We start from the raw sequence: 18265 nt of genomic DNA on the forward strand, positions 1-18265 counted from the left end.
TCGAACTCAATTCATGTTTTGTGTGAACGTAGGTATGCTGATCAGAGATACAGAGAGACCAAATGTGTCTACCAACCGTCTCTTTACACTTTGCACATCTATCTAGATCATAATTACAATAAGCGCCGTTGATCCCTCAAGTGGCTGCTACGCCGTCAGGCACGCGGAAGCCCTCAGCAATCTCTCCATTTTGCAGGCAATCATCAGTGTGCTTCATAACCTTGTCCTCGTTCACCACTAGCTTCTCACCTTTTTGCAGGGGCTCATGAACGAATCTGGTATCATTGAGGTACCACGATAGTCCCTCGACATCGCCCGACCTCTCTGCTATAGCCCATCCATCTCCAAACCACCCAAACTCATTACCGTCGACCGTCGTCATTTCGAAGTCATCGAAGCGGACATGCTCAAGGGCTCTGACTGCGTGTATGCTACTTCCAGGCCAAAGCGCTGTAATTCTGCCTTTCATTCGTTCCTCATGAGTGGCATTTGGAGGCGCGGATTTATACCAGCTTCCACATTCAGCCGAGAACACGGTCCGCTTAAAGTAAGCATCGCAGTAGTTAGTAAAGTTCTCGACTTGTTCTCTCTTTGGCTCAATCGTCTTGACATTGCCTTGCCCCAACCTCTTCAAGATCTGGACAACATAGAGCGCGATGGCTTCGGCGATGATCAACAGGTTGCCATTTCCTACACCTGCGTTTGGACCCAGGGACTGGAAGAAATTGGGGAATTTGTCAACAGAGACGGTGAGGTAGGTCTCCGGTCGCACTCGATACCGTTCTTGAAGATTCATTCCTCCGCGGCCATAGATTGGGAAACGCCCTTGGAAAGAAGTATCAAATCCGGTGGCGCACACAATTGTGTCGACGGGACGATGCTTGCCATCGCTTGTCGTAATGCCGGTCTCATCAACGTGAGAAATCTTGTCGTACACCACATTGACGTTGTCTGCCGTTAGAGCCTCGAGATAACCAGGACCAGGGGTCAGTCGTTTACAGAGAGGCGGGAAGTCAGGGATCAAATGGTCAGCAATCTCCTGCTTCTTCGCCAATCGCTTTCCCATATCTTCTTTGAACTGCGCCGTAGCTCCTTCATGTTCCTTTGTGCCGCGATGGGTCATGGCAAAGTTGCCTTGCATTCCGATCTCGAGCGCCTTTCGATACTTGACATAGGATGCCGGATCCTTCTTCCATGCGTCAATCTCCTCTTGAGTATAGTCAAAGTTGCCGTCTTGTCCATTGTTTCGTTCTCGCACGAGCTCATTGCCAAAGGTAGCAGCGATCCATGTGCGTCCACGGATGTAACAATCCATTGACTTGACTTTGGGCTGGAGCGTCGGGACAATCTGAATCCCACTGCTTCCAGCTCCTATTACTGCAATGCTTTTATCCTGTACACCATCAGTAGAAGGCTGGGTAAGGAATTAGGATACTTTACAGTCGCGTCATAGTTAGGGTCCCAATCAGCGCTGTGCATCAGTCTCCCCTTGAAATCCTGAAGACCTTTGATATCTGGCCATTTCCATTCATTCAATACCCCAGTACCAGTCATGAAGACATCTCCGATATCCTCAACGATGTCGTCCGAGCCGACTTTCTGGAATTTGACGTGCCACTTGCTTGTTTCTTCATTCCATCGAGCTTCGAGGCATTTATGGTTGAATTTCATATACTTCCGGATGTCATACTTGTCGACAACTTTGCGCCAATATTCGAGGATTTCTGGAGAACCGGCATAGAATTTACTCCATTCAAGATTCGATTCAAAACTCAGCTGATACGAATGCGCAGGAATATCTGATGGACCTCGGTTAGTAGATTACCTTGCGTATTCGAATGCAGGCCACGAACCACAGGCACAACCTGGATACCTGCAGATAGTCAAGGTCTCGACCAGGCTAAAGGACTTGCCGAAGGTACCCACCGGTTTTCGTACCATGTCCCTCCGACGTCTGCATTCTTCTCGTAGACAGCGAGCTCCAAGTTTGGTATAGCTTTGGGAAATTGAATTGCAGCGCAAATGCCGCTGACTCCGGCGCCAATATAAATGACCTTCAATGGCCGCGGTTCGTCGATCGCTCGCTCAGAAATCAAAGGATGAGCATATTCGTTGCCCGTGACCTTGTACCCCATGGAACCCATCCTGAGAGGGATACGAGACCGAAGGCGATAGCCCAATAACCGAGACACACCAACTAACTCGGGTGGTTTGCTTATGGGATCTCAAATGATCCAGTTGGCTCCCTTTTCAAGCGTCGTCGGTTGGACTGCGTTGCTCACAAACACCAGGAACGGGATAAAAATCGGGGTGGGTGGAAGCGGTATGAGTCCGAGTGATCTGACCTAAATAACTAATTCGACTTCTCATGTGCTAGGCCAAGGGTGATCGCTTTGAATCTAGTTGTCATGGGGGTCTTGACTCCCATCTTCCCAAGATCTGCCGAAAATAAGGGTCACCAGGCTAACGTGTATCGCGCTATAGCCTCGGCGAAATTCCTCAATAATGAACCTCATTCGGTGTGTTAGCTCATGGGAATCCCAGATAACGAGGCAGGAGGCCCACATCGCTCCCCGCAAATGTTCGACACCCGGGGCGGAGAATGTCCACTTTGGCGGCTGAAGTCCAAGCTCGTGGGAGGCAGTTTTGAGGGACGAGTGGAGATATGTGGGATGCACCATCTGTCCATGTGCCTCAAAGCACTGGATGATTGCCGCGCATTTTAGGTCGAAGTTGGATGGTTGCCTTAACTGTCCACAGCTGTAGCAAAGGCGTCGTCGACCTTTCACCAGAACGGAACCTGTATTTCAGCACTGTCAGGGCTTCATCAATAGAAGAGGGGTTTGGGTGCTGCTGACCACTCTCTGTCTAAGGTCGACACAGGGTACTGATTCGCAGGGACATTTCCGCGACAATTCCCTTCTGCTCTGTCTAAGCTACCGTCCCCTTAGGAGTCATGCGTGCTTCTTGGACTTCAACCTTGAAATATACCTCGATAGTTCCCCCTGATTGATCGCGTCATCTCCAGCTAGAGTTTTAAAGACCGTCGACGAGCTGGCTCAGGGCAGTGGAACTCTATTGATGTCATCCAGCCTCACGGGCAGTTTGGTGGTATGACGCGGAGGGAGTCTTATAATTGTCTGCTCATTAGATCGCTCGAGGGCCTGTCATGAGCATTCAGGCTTGAATCGTAGCCAGTCATTTGTCTTCTGCAATCGTTCTTTCATGATCAAACGGTCTACCTTCACCGTGGTCTAGAGGTGATCGTAAGGTTGAACAGCAACAAGCACGACGATACTTGCGATCATCTGGATTCATCGACTCGGGTGCTGCATTGATCCAGGCCAGGTTGCACGCTGTCCTAGGAGTGTCTAACCCTGGAGCAACATTGACAATGAGGCTGTGCGGCGTTCAGGTGGTGAGTTGGCCGGTTGACAATGCAATCGCTTTAGGACGAGTCCTGTCAAAGATGTACTGAAATGTCCACAATGATGGGGGATACTAATCTTTTTTAGAAATAGGATGTCTCTGGTGCTGAAATACGAGCAAGCCCTGCTTCTTGAGAGCATTAGTACTTGCGACATCAGTAACCGAAGGCAGAGTACACCAAACAAAAAGCATCTAACATTTGTTTGCACTTCACTTACAAGCTCAAAGGGCGGCTTCCGCCCAAGGCGGCTGACATAGATCATCCTTCAACCAAATATGAACTTAATCCAGTTTTGTTTCAGTCTCCGAGCACCATCCTCCAGAGACCATCCCTTGATCTCACATATTTTCTCGACGATCTCACCCAGTAAGGCATCCATTCGTTCTCCAGCGCAATGTAGGTCGCTCTCCACAAGTATTCGATCGTCGGGTACTTCCTCAATGACCTTGGCAACCTTCGTGGACGACACATTTGAGAAGTTGATGACGGAGGAAAACGAAAAATAGACGTCTGCAGGCACAGCACGATTAAGAAACTGTTTGAGCGCATCAGGGGGGCCAGAGTAGGAATGCATGCAAATTCGTGGGGGGTAAGGGAGGCTTGGATGTGTAATAGCGTTGCCAGTCTCCTCGTCGTCCCTGGTTGTGCTGGCGGCAGCGGCCGTTTGCTGTTTCCTTTCGCGCTTCGAGGGCTTCTCGTGGCCTTTCCACAAGCTCTGCATGAGTTCGAAGACGAGGCCATGTGCTTGAACGCTATGCACAGACACTGGCCGATGCATCTTCGCTGCAAGATCGAACTGAGCTTTCAGGATTGTCTTCTGATGATCCAGGTTCACCCTATACGGACTCAGAGGCCGGCCCTCGCGCGACCCGGGCGTATATTCTTCCTCGGAGCCGCCAGTTTTCTGTGTTGTATCACCTGTCATGGCACTCGGAACCTCAGGCAATCTGAAAGAACGATCCAAGCCTACCTCGCCAACCAAAGCATATGGGAACTCCTTCAGTCGTGCTTCGGTCCGCTGTAGAAACTCTCGGAGAGACACCGGGGCTGGCAGAGCTTCCAAAAACATTTTGTCTTGCGGGCTGGGCACGAGGACAGATTTGTAATGCTCCACAGGCTCTGGTTGATCCTGTGTGCTCCGGTCATCGTACATTTGATGAGAAAACCAAGGGTGCCAGCCAAAAGCTGGCACCACACGTGTGGATTGGATATCAGAAAGCTCACTGGGGGAGCCCACAGGACACAACCTCGCCGTCTTCTCAACCATATCCTGGTCTTGAGATCTCGTGGCCATGATCGTCAAGACTCTGGCTTTCATCCTGGCGATGTCCTTGACTGATGCCATAATGTCAGTGGGGTGACAGTGGGAGTCAAAGACCCCAATTTCCCAGATCGAGTCATTCTTGTCTTTTCCGTCGCTCATTGCTATAGGAGTGGGTGCTTCAAGATTTCGACTCAGAACAATCAACTTCGTAAGGTAGGCTTCGTAGGTAAGACATCATTGCGTTGAGCAAATATGAGGTCAATTACGCCAAGCAGACGTAAAGCGGTGGATAAATGACGCACTATTACCCACCGTACAGAATACTGAGGGCGATAAAGCACGTTGACGAAATTATTGTTGCATGTTATCGTCGTTGATCAGAGGATTAGAAACACCCGCGGATCGCCAGCTGTACCTTGGCCAGGGATGGAAGTGAGAAATTTTCTAGCAGGGGTAGAATATGCGGCTCTAGGAGTATAAACAATCAACGGAGTAAGCATGCTCTGTGCTGCAGAGACTCAATATCCGCCGCAGGAAAAGGCTGGATGTAAGTAGGCCAATGGATTGCACAAGTTGATGGTCAGGCCCGGAGAGCGAGGGGAGTGAGGTTCATGACGGGAAATGCGCCAATCAACACCACATTGAATGAGTGCAAAGATGTATGTTCATGATAACCATAATTCGCGGCATAATATGTACTGGGGAGGCCAGTGAACGACTAAAAATCTGCTGCGCTCCTATTGTCATTCCATTTCTAAACCACAAATACAATTCCCTGACGCCGGCGAGCCTTGCTCAGTTATATATCTGTCAAATCCCTATGGAAATAGGGAGTCATCCTGGCTCTCGTAGCCAGTGTCGTTACTATAGCTGCTGTATCTTCTCAATTTGCTTTGAGCAGACAGGTCAGCCGAGGACTCGGGATCGTTTGGGAGGAGGCGGACCTCATCTTTACCAGCAAAAACGCCTGGCAACTGAAACTCGGGTAGCCGCTGGTGAAGGTAAGCCAAAGAAGCCTTAGTTAAAAGACCAACATTCACAGAATCAAGAGCCTTGGAGTAGAAGTGTTTCCTAGCTTCTTCCTCATTCTGCTCATAATCAAGTAATTGAAGGGTCCTGGCACAGTGCAAACAATTCAAGATATCGCTTCTTGCTGACGACGGCGTCGATGAATCGATAATGTAGGGAGGCCGCTCAAACTGCGCATTGGGTGGAGGGGCGTCCATGGATTCAGAGGCGCGGACGAAGCAAGCACTCCGGGCCGTAGTGCTGAAGATTGAGCTTGCTGCCAGGGCCCGTGTCTCGGCCGCAGAGCCGGGTGGGGCCAGTTTCATGGCTTCAGTCAGATGCTTCTGCACCATCTCGCTTGGCTCAGGGCAACGCAAAATGGCGTCAAGTGCTTGTGTCAAGGAGTACGTCGATCGCCATGCCGCAACAGCGTCGAGCGGCGACCGAATAGCATGATCCTCAACCACCACATTCATCAAGGCATTGGAAGATTCTTCTTGCGTTGGCCGATCGTACATCAGATTGTAAGCCCTTTGGCAGACGGTGTCAAGAAACACTTCGTTACACGGTAGATCAAGCATCTCCGATAAATATGGCGGCAACCGATCGGTATCACGCAGGGGCAGCTTTTCGTGCAACCCTTGAGCTCTTGTCCACTGCCAATTGGCGAAAAATTGGCCGACCCGGTTAGCGATTCGGTTAGGAGCCGTTCCGAGTGAGCCCACGTTCCACAGCAGCACCCGGCAATGGAGTGCCTTGAGCATCAGCCGCAGAGGAGTCTTGGGTAAAGTGCCTGAACCGAATATAGTCAGGACCACTCTGCTGCGACTCACTTCAATGTCTCCGCCTGCCAATTGAGCATCAATCGCGATGTCCCAAGCTTTGATGCGAGCCACGTCATCTTCAGCACTTCGACCGGTCAGCCAAGCGTATGCCCGACTTCCAAAAAGGTAACCGACTGTGTACCTGAGCCACTCGGAAGTGACGGCAACCCATTCCGGAAAGAAGCTGTGATGGGGAAGATGGAGCTCTTGCATGCTGGTGCTCCAGGCTCGGCGTCTGACTTGGATTGGAGAGGCAGGGGCCGGTGCGAATCGGGTGGCTGACGAAGCCTCTTCAATATCTTCCTTTGGCGCTGGCTTGGAGTTGAAGAGATATGAGAAGACGAGAAACGCAAGGATCGTCAAAGCCATGAAGCCTTTGATCAATGGAATAACGCCTCCTGCCTGACAGAATTGAGTGAAAGCAGCAAGGTAAATCTTGGGAGATTGAAGAAACTTCCAACCATCAAGAAGCTCCAGAGGAATGCCGAATAGACCCTTTTCTCGTGACTCGGTGCCTGTATCCGACTCACTCAAGCCGTCCATAATCATGAGCCCAGCCAATGATCCCAACATGATCCTTGTTGGCCATTTGCCGCGATACTTGGACCGGTCCGTGTCGTAAACATGGCCATAATGCTCCTGGCTCTGATTCTGTCGTAGTTTTCGCCAACTGTCAGGGACGGGAATCAATCCCTGAGGTGGTTTCGAGGAGCTTGCTCGGGTTTCCGAGGGAAATTCGACCTGTGAAGTGGCTTGGGACTCTTCAATCACTGTATCACTCGTGAACGCAGCAGCTCTTTGGGCGTCATGGCCACCCTGTGCGATGACCTTGTCGAGTGTTTCGAGTCGTTCTTTCAACGACTTGTTTTCCTCCTCCAGTCGCTTCGTACGAAATTCAAGGTGCCGGATGTATTCCACAGCCTTGGTCAAGATCGAGGCTTTATTGAGCTTATTGCTGGGTGCGAGGCCTTCCAAGTCTTCATCATCCGAATCTGCGTTTGATCCGTCCGTCGTCTTTTTTGTGATGATCCGCAGACTCGGTACGCTGTCTCTTAATTCGGAAATTTTCTCATTGAGATTGGCTCGGTATCTCTTCTCAATCACGTTGTGGGGACGCTTCTTCGCAGTCGGATTCACCTCGTTGCGGTGATCGGTCGTTGGCACATCGGAGGGGGACAGCTTCCGCTTTAGCATTGGGCGTTCATTCGGCGATGTTTGTTCACGTAGAGTATCCCCGCTGAGTCTCAAGTCGAGGCTGGAATGTGACTCTGGTGAAGACGAGCTGTGTTGAGGGGTTAGGAGATCGTGCTTGGGATGAGCGGTGAGAGGGTCGGCCTTCAAGGAGTGATGCGCGTCGCCGTTGATGGTCGAGGAAGGTGAGATGGGGAATTGGAAAACCTGTTCCGGGTTGACGGTTGACTTTGACTCTGTAGCAGTGCCCGCAGACGTGCTTGCGGCATTCCAGTCAAGCCAATTGTCGAAATCGCGACCTGCCGAGTTGAGGTCGAGTTGCGGGTCCATGGCAGATAGAGTGAGCGATGGTGATGATTATCGAACCTGTAAAATACAAGGCATTCTGCCAGAAGTGGCAGGATTACGAAGGGGTTTTGCTTTCTTTAAATGGTGTCGTCGAGGAGCTTCGCGCATTACCAGTACGCACCGAAGGCAACAAGAATGTTTTCCAGGTGGGAGGGATGAGTGAAGACGATAGTGTAGACGAGTCCCTGACTAGCCTAACCGAGATAGCATGATAGGGCAGCACGCCGGCTCTCGACTTTCCGGTCTTCAACACAGCCACGATAATACGAAGCCACAAAAACGAGACGGGAAGATGCCATTTGCTCTATTCACCACCAACTATTCGTATTTACTATCGTTTGCGAACTCGGCCCTTTTGAGGCCGTCAGTCGGCCGTGGCTGATGCGAAGATCACAACCTGGTAATAGCAGAGATCCATGGCCAAAGAGTCAGGCTTATCGTTCCGACCAGCTCGGAAGAGAGCGAGCTCTCATCTACAATAATGATATCCAGCGTTCTTCACTAGGCTCCTCACCAAAGACGGCTAGACCCCTGGCTCGGAGGCAAGGTAGGCTCGCAGCTTTTCTTGAGTGAGAATGAGGACAGCTCGCAGACATTGTATGGATTCGTCGCCAACCAGATTGAGTCTACCTCACATATGCGACCTTTGCTGCCCACTTCAACTTGGCAAAACGAAATACGATCCATCTGGATCCTGGTGGCAGACGGAATGGGCTGTTGGTTGCTTCCGTCAGTATGGACGTAGCGCCGAGGGCTACGATCCTGTGCATAGCCTTAAGCAAAAGCCAATTACAGGTTTCTATCCAAGCTCTTCCCATTCGCAGACACCCGACAACCGGATGACTGTTTAACACGCGGCTCGAAAGACAAGAAAACCGACAGAAAGACATTCTGCGGTGTATATCATAGTTTTGGGGATGATGCGCCCTAACGAACTCGCAGCTATGGGCCGATGGTAAGTCAGATGCCGGATGATGCCACCATGAACGTATCCAGGGCCAGTGCCTTTGGCCTGCTAGCACGCGTGTTCGGGGTCTCGCATCGACTCAAGAAAGTGCGCTCGTCCTTCTCAAATGTCGCTATACTACTCGTATTTACCGCTCACTGTCTCGCGTCTGACGCCAAACAGGGAATGCCGTGCTTGGGCCAATGCAGATTCAAATCCGAGTCATTCACAGGGCTTTTGAACTGAAAGCCAAGGATCGGGACCGTCTGCTTTTCCAGTAAGCTGGTGACGAGGAAGCTGGACAGAGTGAGCCTCTTCATACGCTGTGCACGGACATTATTTCTGTCCAACCTCAGCTCGCTACTCGTACGAGTAGGATGCCTCGCTGTCCGGAAGCAAACTCCGCGAGGGCTTTAAGCTATTTCATCTGGTGTCCAACCACCAGGCGTCATTCATATCCAAGGGCGCCATTTTCTCCAACAAATGATGCGTGCACATCATCCTGAAAGTCTGTTCCTGTCTTACGGTATCATTCGGTTATGGAGCAGCTGGATTCCACGTCCCAGAGGATCGGCGCTGTCAGCTGGCGTGCAATATTGTTTTCATCAAAATCCTTAGTGCGCGTATACCCCACGTCTCAGCAGCAAGCCTTCCGATGACCCTGACTGAGGAAGAGGGGAAAAAAGCGGTCAAATCAATACGAGTATACAACCTCAATCATTCGTGACAAGGAGAAGGGGAAGGCCGACTTTTCACTCAACCCGATTGAAGTCCTGATAGGAGGTACGAGTGTGCAGGGTTGGAGCCTTTTTGCAGACACGTACGCATCGTTCACACCAACGAAAGACCAAAGGTTTGGGATATCACCTGTTCGCAAATACATTTAACAGTCGCGGGCCAATCACTATATTACAGGTAGCTCTTGTACTCGTACATAAGTCAGCAATACGTGTATACCGGAGGCAGGCAGTCCCGTCGTCAAACCCAGCATCCGTGGAGATTCCACTGTGCTCATCTTCGGAGATAATTGAACGATACCATATGCGAACGCGTCAGTGGTCACAGAAGTCAATATCCGCACTGGACCTCAAAAATATTTACCAAGAATGCGTATATAAAAGGCCTGTGACACTTGGCCCGGAAGAATGTGGGACGGTTCCTGCTCACCCAGGCTCAGCAAGCCGGGAACACGGCAACCGGCATTTGTTATCTTGGTGGAGAATGGACTATTTCGTTGGTTTGCCAACGGGCTGCGAAGCAATTAACAGCTTTGCGGGAGGGAGTGACACCACTGCCACACTGTTTATCCATGGAGGCCTGAGCAAATCACCGGCTGGCCTTGTGACTTGGCTGCGAACCTCCGTCTTATACAGCGGGCGGCGACAGCGGCTCCCAATAATGCTGGTTGACTTTTTGCTGGAGGTGGTGGGGACTGAGGGCGTCAAGTCTCAAGGACACAAACTACGCGTCTCCTGTCTCCCCCCTCGTGCTGCCTTGTTCCAAGGGCATCCTTGGTATGGGTGAGAACCATTCAGGCAGGTTCTGTCTCCGTCGCTGGTGTATACGAGTACAATTCATCCCTCCGACGTCCATGATTCTTGACTGGGGTTGACAGATATGGTACCTGGAAGGCTTTGGCCTGGCTTCCCTCAGCCATGGTGTCCCGAATCTTCCGATCTCCAGTTTTACTGATTGTAGCAATCAATGAGATCCCCTCTGCTTCGGCCCCTGCAAATCACCGGGCGGCTGTGGCGCCTGTCTCAACGTCATCAGGCCATCGACCGGCCTTGAGTCTCGCGTGGTTCTCCTTGCGAACCACTCTTCCCGATCCCAAGGGCATGTTCATCCACCGATTATTGCCAGTTTCCAGCCGTTTATGAGGGGCTCACTGTCGCCATCCGGCCCTGCGTCAAGACTGCCAAAGCGGGAAACCCTGAAAGATTTTTCGGTCGACCGAGGTTGCCCGACTGGAGAACCGCGCAGAATGATCCTGGGTACGATGACGATCTCTCGCAGCGCTTCTCTGCTAGTCGTCTGGGTACCGATACTTCATCGCTGTCGAGGTTGATCAGAACACTTATAAAACAATCAATTCCTGGTAGCAATGACTATCAGCTCCACTCTCGACTCTCCGCGCCGTAACCTATCGCCATGTGCTGTCCCTTCCAAGGTCATTTGATGTTTCAGGCTGTGCAACACTAGGCATCCCGGGAAATCAGAGCTGCTGATCCGCTCCCTTCTTCTTAGCGACCACTTAACCAGGCCGCTGATCAACGGGTCCCGGCAAGCTGTCTGTACTGATCCTAAGAAAAACAACCTGGGATCAGAAATACAGCCCGCCTGGCTCCACAGGCTGGTGTGCAGAAGTATTGCCAGAATACAAAGCGGGCTCGTTTGCTTCGCAGTCCACCTCATCGCCCCCTTACATCCGTCCTCCGTTGCTCCAAGATTCAAACAACCTTGAAAAGGACAGTCGGCCACAGCGACGAATCCATTCAATACTCACAAACCGCTATCATCTCTCCGTGTATCCTGCCTGTATTCACGCTCTACCCAGGCTCCACGATTTTGCCCCTTGCTTGGCCGAGATCCGACTGGCTGCCTCTGCTTACCAACAATCAACATTAACAACGACGTCAACCAGCCAGCTTCACCTGCCGCATGAACATTCTAGTAGCCTTCTGGTCGAAGAGCGTCCCAGATATCCAGCACCAGACTCGGCGGGTTTTTTCGACATTATTTCCTATAATGTCCCAGTTGATGACCCATACAATGAATCCCGAACCATTCTCCGGACGCTATACACCAACCTCGCCTCTATCTCCTCGACTAGCTGCAAACCATCGCCCTATGTCGCCCAACCCTGTACGATCGCGCACCGTTCAGCATAATCGACAAGGATCCCGAAACATGCACATGAGTCTGCCACGGTTCCATCCCGCGAATTTCACCAATCTCGATTCGCCTGCCACGCCATCGTCGGCGGTACAATCTCCAGCCATCACCATCAACAGAGTAGCGCCGACAATGCAGCTTGAGTCACCTCGACTGATGCGTGAAAAGCAGCGAGAATTCTTGGAACGGGCTCACCTGTCCGCCAAGATTGCAGCCTCATCGATGGGTGTCAAGCCCGGTGCTCCACGGCTCGATCCTCTCGGTAGTCCAAAGGGTCCCGTAACCCCTCTGGCCTTGGACGAGGGCGGCGATTACTTCCAGGTTGCAGGAGCCGGAAAGGTTTCTCCAGCCGGCAGCCCAGGCGCACGGAGCCCGAGAAGTGACATTTCAGACAAGGAGGACTCCAAGAAGTCGAACAAGCGACATAGTGATGTCTATCAGTGAAGACCCAGAAACACGAAATTTCATGATAACTGGGATGACAGCTTATATGACGACGCAAACGAAACGAATTCCCTTTGTTCATGCATTCGCAGCGAAGTTTTATCGGGAGGGCCTTTCAGTAGTCCTCGTCCAATTGCCATATGTTACCCGCAGTTCATTACACACCATGCCCTTTAGGACAGGTTCCTCATGGGGGTTGCGTACTGTGAATGCCTTCGGCTGCTAGGGGTTGATACCGTAACAGCATCTCCGCGGCACCAACGAGCTGCTGCGAAACCACATTCCCTTTGGTTGCCTAGCGCAACATGAAAGAGACGATTGGGAGCTCTGGGTGCATTTTTCTTCGTCGGCTTTTCAGGTTATGCATAGCGATCATTGCACAAACAATGTATGGGACTAGTGGAAAAGGACAAACCCCTGTCTGGGGTAAGGGTAATCAGGGTTGGATTGGACGGCAGGGAGCAAAAGCTGTCAATACCATCGACCAGCCTTATCTTGGGTTGATTGATGACCCAGGGACGAAGTGCCATGTAGACCGATGCCTGCATATCATTTGGCTGCGACAGGTGGACAAATAAGCCATCTACCAAGCCAGCACGAATTACAATGTACCAAATATCAACGCAACTGTTCCAAATAAAAGCCTCGCTCACTCGTACAAACAAAGCCTTTGTCATCGTGTGTAACTTTGTTGAATGGTGGCTTGAGGGCGAGCGGGAGTGGCGGTGCAATGTGGGTGCGATGCAAATGTCACTTCGACCATGTTTCATATTTATAGCACAGATACACTATATCGTGCACGGAGTCAGTGATCACCATTCACCTCTTCCTCACTCCTGAGCAAGCAGTCCACTCCTTTGTCTACTTTTCTTCTGTGCCTCCTATCCTGCAGCCCTGGTTCCTTCGTTCTCAGTTCCTTGTCCCCCGCCGTCTACCACCTTGTCCGGCCATGCGTCCCTCCTACCAGCGTCGTACGTAACACCTTTTCCAGAAAGGCCGGCAGCCTTCGAGACGATGCCCTACTCCAACCAGATGCGTCAACCACGCAGCAACCAGCGGACATTGGCCTTGGGTCTTCTTCTCGGCGTCGTCTTTCTCTACTTCCTCTACAGCATCGGGAACACCTCCACAAGTCCTTCCGAATTGCGCCAGCGAAAGTCGAATGCCGCAGCGGACAATCCTCTTTCACCTCCCACATCTGCCTTCCGCAAGCAACCTGACTCCTCCAGATCTCACAATGGCATTCGCCGGCCGCCTCCTGTTGTACACTACCAACTCAACAACCTGAGCAGCAGTGCCAACCCCCAACAAAACAACGAAAAAATCCTCATTCTCACTCCCCTCGCCCGATTCTACCAAGAGTACTGGGACAACCTCCTGGCCTTGAGCTACCCCCACGAGCACATCAGTTTAGGCTTTATCACACCGAAGACAAAAGAGGGGAACGCTGCAACTGCAGCATTACAAGAAGCGATCAAGATCACACAGTCGGGGCCCGAGGAGAAACGTTTCCAATCCGTCATCATCCTCCGTCAAGACTTTGAGCCGCCCATTGCCTCACAAGACGAAAAGGAACGACATAAAATCGAGAATCAAAAGGCTCGCCGGGCGGCCATGGCCCGTGCAAGGAACAGTCTGCTCTTCACCACCATCGGACCCTCTACATCATGGGTACTCTGGCTGGACTCGGACATCGTCGAGACACCTCCAACGTTGATTCAAGACCTAGCGAGTCACAACAAGCCTATCATTGTTCCTAACTGTTTCCAGCGGTACCTCAACGACAAGGGAGAGGCTAGTGTTCGACCGTATGACTATAACTCCTGGCGTGATAGTGATGTGGCACAAGAGTTGGCTTCCCAAATGGGACCGGATGACATCTTGCTGGAAGGATACGCTGAGATGCCTACGTACAGAACATTGATGGCAATGTTAGCGAAGACTGGTCCGGACAAGGACGAGCGTCGTCTGATGCCTCTGGATGGCGTCGGAGGCACCGCGCTGATGGTGAAAGCAGAGGTCCATAGAGATGGGGCCATGTTTCCTCCCTTCCCATTCTACCATCTCGTTGAGACGGAGGGTTTTGCCAAAATGGCTCGCAGGCTCGGGTTTGAGTCTTGGGGCTTGCCTGATTATCTTGTAAGTGATTTGCCAGCATGGTTAAACCGGGCCCAAGATTTGGCTGGGACAGGGTTACTAATTTTTGCGGCTGCAGGTGTATCACTACAACGAGTAATGAGTTTTTCGGAGGACGGCCACAGTCTCCTCTCCTTCTCTCTCGACCGGCAGTGAGGCGTTTGCGTTCTCCTGGGAGAATATCTAAAACGCCCAACCGAGCCCACTCCATTGGCGTACCAGAACTCCCTTTGCCTTTGCCCACGCACATGTCGAAAAAAAAGATAATACGTACAACAAGTGAAGACCCGGTCAATTTTGGGGGGGGTTTTGACCATGGGCACTTGATTTCGGCAACGATCAAAATGGTGGAAGTCGACAGACATTTTGCATGGCTATGGAATGGACTGAAATGAAATGATTGATTCCGGGCCAACTCGCTCGCATGAATAGAGGATAAAGGTCTCTCGTATGGAATTTCGAATCCCACCAAAGAGTTTCTTTCAGGTCTTTCTTTTCTATTTCTGCTTCGGAAGAGCCGGGCGGGCGGTCGTTGTGTCGAGTCATCATCAATCCATCCGTCTTTCGTCCGGAATAACTGACCGAGCCCTCTCGATTTGTTTTCTCCTTCTACCTTTTCAAAGTTTCCATTCTCGAATGGGGAGAAATGTGGTGCAAAGGAGAGGAACCGAGCCGAGCGTACACGGGGGGGTTTTCATGTGGCAAAGTACCTCGGGGCACACGAAAATTGGGGGGAGTAAGTTAGTTAGTAGTTAGTCCACGTCTATACAAGTTGGAACCACGAGACCGATGCAGACACGAATCGCTCTTTTTGCCTTTGCTTATTTCCTTTTTCTTTTTTTCTTCTTCTTTCCTCTCTCGGTCGTGACGAAAAAGAACCGACGTGGAACAAGCATTTCTTGAGGACGAGGCCTTGTTACCTACCTACTCACAGTCATAGGCTAGAGCTCGGGGAACGGTCGGCGCCTAATAAGTTTACAGCTTGTCTGTAGGTACCTAGCCTAGAATATTCAGGTACAAGTAAAAGTACCCGCGGGTAATGCAACCCCCCTCTTTCGTAAGTTTTGTGGTTTTTTCCTCTGGTCGCCGTATTCTTGTCGGTACCTGGTGTGAAAACACATTACTTACTGTTACACTGAGAATTCTTACGCTTCGCAACTGAGGGAATTACGTACGGAGGTTATCAGGGGACCAACGTCTAGTTGTCTAGTCTAGGAACGAGGTATATAAGTTAATTTTAAACCAAAAAGCTCACCCACTCACTGCTCGTCAAGCAGCACCCACCTCCTCTTCCCTGCATTGAGGAAGTCCCTCTTAGTCCTCAACCGCTTATGAGCCCTCTTGTTCGATTCGCTGCTCCTCTTGGCCATCCTCCCCGATGATGTCGTGTCGGTCCCGTTCTGAGGCAAGGCGGTGGTGACGTTGTAGATGGCGCTGGTGGGCACGACTTCAAGCTGCACGGTGCCGTTGCCCTCGTGGTACGAGCTCACCTTGGGGCCGGAGGTCTTGTACTTGGGGTCGACGAGGATCTTGCCGGTGGCGATGTCGAGGCCGTGGATGGTGCGGTTGACCATCTCCAGACTCACGAGGGGCTGGTAGAAGGGCACCTCGTGGCCGGACTCGTAAATTCGCACAAAGGCAAACGACCCGGACTGGCGCACCTGGCCGTGCACGACGCCGTCCGGGGTGGTGATGTTGACGAAGCCGGCGTCCTCGTAGCCCGGGGCGTTGACGTGGCCGGCCACCACCTGCCCGCCGAGCCAGTTGCAGTTGAAGTCGGCGTCACCAAAGTACATGACCAGCTTGATGCCGCGGGCGAAAAGCTTCTTGAGCGCCTCGACCGTGCCGATCTCGCGGTCGTCGTCGCCCGTGCTGCCGAACGCGTTGCCCACCGCCGTGTTACTCTCGCTGAAGTTCACGTACGCCCCGATCGCCGTCTGCACACTGTCCGTGTTGAGGTAGTCGACGTAGTACAGGGGCGGGAAAGGGTCGGGCATCAGGTACCGGAAGTCGTACTCGTCGCGTCCGAGGTAGATGTCGTAGAGGTTCTCGACGTTCTCGTAGCAGAAGTTGTCGGCCGCCGTGCAGATCTCGTTGATTCCTCGCGTGTTGCAGTCGACCGTCTGGTCGTAGCAGTTGCCTGGCCCGTAGAGGTTGTTGTACCATTGGTCTGAGCAGATTTTGGACATTAGTAAAATCCGCCAAGTCAAAACAAAAATGAACCAGGTGTGGTGGAGATTCAACCACATAGCAACTTACTCTTGACAGACTGGTTCAACGGGTCATAGTCGTAGGTGTTTCCAGGGAACACACTGAAGTTGTAGTATGCTTGATACTGAATGAGCGGATCGTACCATCCATTGCCGATCAGGACACCTTCGAGACTGATGTTGTGCGCTCCCTCAATGTTTTTATCATTCTGTTCCTCGAAGTACTCGCTGAAAATTGGAGCGTAGTGGCCACCATAGGACTCGGTCGTGAAGTACACGCCGTTTCTTGAGTATTCGGGGAACGCGCCCATGAAGCCCTGTAGCGTCTTCCACATATTCGGCGCAGCTGCAGGCGTCGAGTTCGCCGTCAGACTCTCGTTGAAGTAGCTGAACGTGCCACAACCCCAGTCGCTGGCGTACTCTGGGCAGGTGTTGTCGGGCAACTCGATAAGGTCTCCCGACACAGGATCGGTGTATGCGGGCACGGGCGTAGAGTAGCTGAAGCCCACTTGAGTCGGCTCGTCGATGAAGATCATGTTGCTGAATTCCGACCAGGAGTATGGGTTGTTCACCGGGTTTCCGTCGGCATCGACGTTGCAGGGCCCTAGTTCTTGGAACAGCCCGATCATGGAGGAACTACCGGGACCGCCGTTGATCCAGATGGTCAGAGGCGCTTCCGAGGGATCTCCATTCCGTGCTTCGAAAAACCACCAGAAGATATGCTCGCCGGGGGCCACGTCGGCGTAGCCAGAGTAGGATTTGACATCGGGGTCCTGTTCGCAGATTCCTGCCGGGACAGACTTGTAGCGGACGTTGATTCCTGCGTAGCCTTTCTTCGAGGTCAAATTCGTGGGAGGGGTCACGAATTGAGCAAGTGCTTGCTGGGCAGCACAAGCCAGCAAGACCGAAGAGGAGAGTAGCGACAACATCTTGGAGGAGAGTCGCTTGAAGACGAAGGCTGGAACAAAACACAAACAGCAATGCGGATGCAGGAGGATAAAGGGCAGAAGGCAGCTTTTTGTAGCTCCTCCGGGGAATCCTACCTGCTGTAGCTCAACAAGCGCATTGTCCTACCGCGCTCCATTGGATCTCATGCCACTCAGGCCAGGAACAACGCTATTTTGCAGGGTAGCTTCGCGATGGATAGCTCTTACAGCTCTGCGAGCTATGACGAAAGCCAGCGTCAAACCCCGCGTGGCAATCGCAGGCCATGGCAACACAAAGAGGAAAGCTTCGCCGCAGTCGATGGGCCTCAGAGGCGAGGACAGGGCCAACTGGATGACGACGAAGAGATGTTGTGGTACAGAACCGACTGGTGTTGTAACCTTGGGAGAGAGATAAGAGAAGCTATCGAAGCTTCGTTAAGCTTGAGAGCCTTGTCCGGATCGGTGCTAGTGCTGCTGAGAGCATCCAATGCCCGGTGGGAAGACATCGACAGTACCACTCTGCCTGTGGGGGAAGGTGACATTGCCATCGACTCTGCCTTCCGAGGGTCCGCTGTTTCTTGAGCTTCACCTGCTTACACTTCTCATCATGGCGATCGCCGACCCGGCCGCTTCCATCGTGGCA

General features: G+C 51.9%; 6 protein-coding genes across 6 annotated transcripts; 2 read left to right on the top strand and 4 right to left on the bottom strand.

Annotated features, from left to right (window-relative positions):
- Positions 1-136: 136 nt before the first annotated feature.
- PV08_06247 (uncharacterized protein) lies at positions 137-2144 on the bottom strand (the record flags this gene model as incomplete). The annotated part of the gene is made up of 4 exons (XM_016380585.1): positions 137-1393; positions 1441-1799; positions 1854-1873; positions 1939-2144. 4 exons carry the CDS (start codon positions 2142-2144, stop codon positions 137-139), a joined length of 1842 nt encoding a protein of 613 aa, XP_016236412.1.
- A 1551-nt stretch (positions 2145-3695) lies between these two features.
- PV08_06248 (uncharacterized protein) lies at positions 3696-4853 on the bottom strand (the record flags this gene model as incomplete). The annotated part of the gene is made up of 1 exon (XM_016380586.1): positions 3696-4853. One exon carries the CDS (start codon positions 4851-4853, stop codon positions 3696-3698), a length of 1158 nt encoding a protein of 385 aa, XP_016236413.1.
- Positions 4854-5512: 659 nt separating this feature from the next.
- Positions 5513-8047, bottom strand: PV08_06249 (uncharacterized protein; the record flags this gene model as incomplete). The annotated part of the gene is made up of 1 exon (XM_016380587.1): positions 5513-8047. One exon carries the CDS (start codon positions 8045-8047, stop codon positions 5513-5515), a length of 2535 nt encoding a protein of 844 aa, XP_016236414.1.
- Positions 8048-11783: 3736 nt separating this feature from the next.
- PV08_06250 (uncharacterized protein) lies at positions 11784-12350 on the top strand (the record flags this gene model as incomplete). The annotated part of the gene is made up of 1 exon (XM_016380588.1): positions 11784-12350. The coding sequence occupies one exon, from the start codon at positions 11784-11786 to the stop codon at positions 12348-12350; it is 567 nt and encodes a 188-aa protein (XP_016236415.1).
- Positions 12351-13364: 1014 nt separating this feature from the next.
- Positions 13365-14586, top strand: PV08_06251 (uncharacterized protein; the record flags this gene model as incomplete). The annotated part of the gene is made up of 2 exons (XM_016380589.1): positions 13365-14489; positions 14566-14586. 2 exons carry the CDS (start codon positions 13365-13367, stop codon positions 14584-14586), a joined length of 1146 nt encoding a protein of 381 aa, XP_016236416.1.
- A 1159-nt stretch (positions 14587-15745) lies between these two features.
- On the bottom strand, positions 15746-17625 carry PV08_06252 (uncharacterized protein; the record flags this gene model as incomplete). Its single annotated transcript, XM_016380590.1, has 2 exons — positions 15746-16656; positions 16746-17625. 2 exons carry the CDS (start codon positions 17623-17625, stop codon positions 15746-15748), a joined length of 1791 nt encoding a protein of 596 aa, XP_016236417.1.
- Positions 17626-18265: the final 640 nt, after the last annotated feature.

Source organism: Exophiala spinifera, assembly GCF_000836115.1.
Source record: "Exophiala spinifera strain CBS 89968 unplaced genomic scaffold supercont1.4, whole genome shotgun sequence".
Classification (NCBI taxonomy): Eukaryota; Fungi; Ascomycota; class Eurotiomycetes; order Chaetothyriales; family Herpotrichiellaceae; genus Exophiala; species Exophiala spinifera.